Source organism: Loa loa (genome assembly GCF_000183805.2).
Source record: "Loa loa unplaced genomic scaffold supercont3.327, whole genome shotgun sequence".
Classification (NCBI taxonomy): Eukaryota; Metazoa; Nematoda; class Chromadorea; order Rhabditida; family Onchocercidae; genus Loa; species Loa loa.
The window spans coordinates 1,391-6,023 of record NW_018108507.1 but is presented as its reverse complement, the minus strand read 5'-3'; the positions used below and the strand labels follow the sequence as shown (position 1 = coordinate 6,023).

The window sequence follows — 4,633 nt, the reverse complement described above, 5'->3', positions numbered from 1 at the left end:
AAATTAGTATAGAAATTACATATTTTCAAAAAANAAAAAAAAAAAAAAAAGAAAATCAATTACATACCCATTAACATAAATAAGTGCTGTTTGAAGTGATGATCCTAATGAAACGGATAAGAATTCCTCTGATTGATCATCAAATATACCACCCGGAATGGTATTTAATATCTCCTATAAATGGCAAAAAAAAAAATGAAAAATCAATAAACAAAAATAAAAAAAAAAAAAAATTTCAAGAAAGCAAAATAATAAAAAATAAAATTACTAAAACGAAGAATGAATATAACTTTGACTTTTAATCATTCTTTTTTTCAATCAGATAACATCATTTTTAAAATAATTATTTCAAACTTATTTAATATTTAATAATAGTGAAAATTTTAAATTCATTGATAAAATGCAAAATTCAACTTGGCATGTTATATTTTGATAGCAATTAAAAGTTTTAGATTTGCTTTTTTTTCGAAAGTTTTAGATTTTTGCTTTTAGATTGATAGAAATTAAAAGTTTTAGATTTGCTAGCGATAATATATTGATAGGTGAAATGGTAACGGGCAAAAAAAAATTCGTATATTTGTATATAAGAATAATGTAAGCTTTTGTAGAAAAATTAAATTCAATAATTAATATTCATCACATAAAAAAATAATTTTATTAAATAAATAGAAAGAAAAAACTAACTTCATATGTATTAAATAAAAAAATAGAAAGTAAAAGAAAACACATAAAATAAAAAAGTAACTTTTGTTCTTTTTTTTTCTCTCAGTAAGAAAAAAGAAACAATGGATTAGTGAGAATTTTTGTCGCATAATTTTATAAAACGAATTAATCAAAATTAAATTAAGAAATTGTCATTAAAAAAATAACCTTTATAGTAGTAATGATGACATTTGCATCACAATATGTTAATTCATTTCTTACATATTGTTTTCGTTTCAATTTAATTAGTAATTTCTGCACTTCTGCAAATTTTTTTTTTTCATATAAAGGAAAGGGAAACAAAAACAAAAGAAAACAATAATACGATGAAAAAAATTTATAGTATATTTCAAATTTAACAAAATTGAATTGGTACAACCAAAAATTAATCAAAATTTCTTGTTCAAATTAAGTAGAATATTTGGTTTCCTGCGCAAAACCAATAGTTCTTTAAAATATAAAACCAAAAAAAAAAAAAAACTGAAATATCGCTCGACATTCTAATTTTTTAATGAAGTTAAAATTAATTACGCTAATATACACTTTCCAACAATTCTTACCTTAATTGATGATTTACAATTTTTTCGTGAAAATTCCTTTGTGAGTTTTCTCCTTATATTTTTTAAATTGAAAAATTAAAGAAATAAAAATTAACCAGGTGTATTGGTATATCGTAATCCAAGACGTCTTCGCATTTTTGGATCAACTTTGAGGTCACAAATCATAGCCAAAAAATGCTAAAATTTAAAGGAATAAAACAAAATTTTAACCACAATCCTAACAGTTTTTTTTTTTTTCGAATTAAGCTAATAAAGAAATGTAAAATTATTTCAAAGATGCAAAAATATTTTGAATAACAAAATTTAGGTATTTGAATAGCAAAATTTAGGTTAGGTAACTTGCAAGATTTAAAACTGCTTTTGGTTTTTTTTTTTGTTTCCGCAACTTCAAACCCAATATTTCAATCAATCAATTCTGTTAAATGTCGATATTTTTGCAAATATTTCAATAGAAAAAAAAACTAAAGCTTATAAGGGTTGGATCGATTAGAAACAGTACGACGGATGGCCGACCTTACAGTATTATGGTGGTTATTGTAAATAAGTAAAATCCAATTTATAATGGTACTATTATAAATGATTAATAGTAAGTATCGTGATAATGTTTAAATTATCATTCATAATTGGGATTGGAATCGGAATTGTTGATAGTATCGTGATTATGATCATTACCATGATTTCTACTTAAAATTGATAAATTTAAAAATTTTAGAATTGATAAAAGTATTCATGATTAAGATTTGATCATGACTTGATTTTCTTTTCTTTTTTTTTAGGAAACAATTTAAATAAACCTCAAGAGTTGGTTGAGCGGCAACTTTGTTAGATGACATTTTATGAAGTGTTTGTAATTTAGTTGTCGCAAAACAATCTTGTTTATCATATCCATTGCTATTATTAGTGATGGTAGTTGCGTTAAGTCCAAGCATAAGTTGCATTGATGAAGTTAGCTTTTCATCCTATGATGTAATTTTATCATAAATGAGAATCGAAATGAAACATTCGGGATCTTCACGACCAGAATGTTGAATTAATAATGCAAATAATTATGCATAAATAATTACATTAAATAATTATATTTTAGTACCACATATATGTATATTTGTACAACAAATATATATATATATATATTGATATATTTATGTACGGTTTCTCTATCAAATTTATTTTTATAACTGCGCTCAATTTTTCCTCAAATTTGGAATAACCTATCCGGATAACAATAACAACAACAACAACAAATAAAAACAACAACAAACGACAATAACAACGAACAACAACTACAAATAACAACAAGTAACAGAAACAAATAACAACGAACAACAATAAATAATAAACAACGACAGCAACAACGGCAACACCACAACAGCAATCACAAAAACAATAACGAACAACAACAAACAAAAAGAAATAACAACAACAAACAATAACAAACAACAAATAATAGGAACAAACGACAATAAACAACAACAGCAACGGCAACAACAGGAAAAAAATTGACAATAAGATCAATAACAAGCAAACAATGATAACAAACAACAACAACAAATAAAACAACAAACAACAATAAGCAGCAACAACAATAACGGCAACAATACAACAGCAACAGCAACAACAACAACAACAACAACAACAAGTAGAACCATAAATGACTACAATAAACGATAACAAATAACAGCGAACAACAACAATGTTAAATAAAACAGTAATAACAAACAATAAAAAATAGCAACAGCAAACAACAACAACAAATAATCGCGATTAAAATTCTTTTTTTTTTCATTATCATTCTTTTATTGCTTACAAAAGTTAAACAGAAATTATGTCTTGTTTTGTGCTCGTTGATTTCTTTCAATTTCATTTAATAGTAAAATTATTTAGAATTTATAATTTCGGAAGTTTTCATTGAATGTTCTCGAATTTTATCCCTTTTAGGTCAAATATTACGATCACATGTAATATATATATGTATATCTTTTAAATTAAATGATGAAATTAGGTTTGATCAGATGACACTCATTTGTATACATCATTATCTTATCAATTTCAAACAGTTATAAATGATTTTCATTTTTAGATAATTTCTCGAAATGATATCAAATGTTACAATTTAACCAAATCATCTATATAATTTATCATAAAATCTGTCGACGAAATTTTCAACAAATTTACGTACCTTTAAATTGCTTCCTCACTTGTCTTTTACGTTGACACTTATTTAAATGTTCTATTTAACATTTCAAAAACGAGCACAAATAAACATTTTGATAGATTTTATTAATAAAATGAGAGACAGAAATACAATATTATTTAAGTGGCATTTTTAAGGACTCCTTTATTAGTGTATTTACACAAAATTTGTGTAATTTCGGTTTCGATTTTTTTTTTAAAAATTTATTCCAAATCATTTCAAAGCAATGCTTGAATAATTTCCGAAATTTCGAAAATTTTTCATTCAAATTTTCCGATATAAAATAAAATTTTATGTGACTTTAAAAATTTAAAATGCTTTTTAAAAGCAAGAAATTGGTAAATCTTTCAATTGTCTAATAATGGTTTAAGTCAGGAAAAAAGAAATCTCTAAAAATTTAAAAATTATCATTCAACAAATAAAATTCAAAATTTAACTGCGAAAAAAATTCTCAGTTGAAAAAAAAGTGAAAATGGAAGTGTATTTGTGTATTTGTCAAGAAATACTAATTACATGAACCAAATACATCAACATATATCGAAATTAAATTAAATCTTTTTTTTTCAAATTGTCTTTTAAAAGTAAGGATATAATTATGCTAAATATTCCATTTTAGAAAAAAGCAATTCTATTTTAATTTACCAAGCAAAAGTATTTTCTAGTGAAAGAAATTCGATAATAAAAAGAAAGAAAAGGAAATAAATAAATAATCAACAATTTGTTTATTATTTTTGTAACAATAATTTATAACTATTCTAACATTTATAGCTGTGATAATTTTAATTATTATAACTATGAAAATGGCAAACTTAATTATTTGCAACTTAAAACTATCATAATTAATAATTAATGCAGGTATTTTGAGAATGAATTGTGCTAGATAATAAAAGAGAAAAACAATTGTTACCTGTATTTTAGGTCGCATTCTTTTCCCTTTTTCTTTTCGAGAAAAATTTTTCCAGAGAAATAATTTTACTGTCGTTTTACGTCTTCCTTTAGTTTCCCCGAAGTTTTTTTTAAACTTGATAACAGATTGCGCTGTGCAATTTTCCAAAAATATGAAATTACAATATAACAAATATATTTTGATCGTATAATCAAATTTTCAATCGAAAAAGAAAAATGATTTGGAAAATGATAATGACAACTTTTTTTATTGAATAAATTTCAGAAAAATTAA

At 23.6% G+C, this 4,633-nt stretch overlaps 1 protein-coding gene across 1 annotated transcript; it reads right to left on the bottom strand.

Moving 5' to 3' along the window:
- Positions 1-1,352: 1,352 nt before the first annotated feature.
- LOAG_11866 (hypothetical protein) lies at positions 1,353-2,191 on the bottom strand (the record flags this gene model as incomplete). The annotated part of the gene is made up of 2 exons (XM_003147382.2): positions 1,353-1,439; positions 2,057-2,191. The coding sequence occupies 2 exons, from the start codon at positions 2,189-2,191 to the stop codon at positions 1,353-1,355; spliced, it is 222 nt and encodes a 73-aa protein (XP_003147430.2).
- Positions 2,192-4,633: the final 2,442 nt, after the last annotated feature.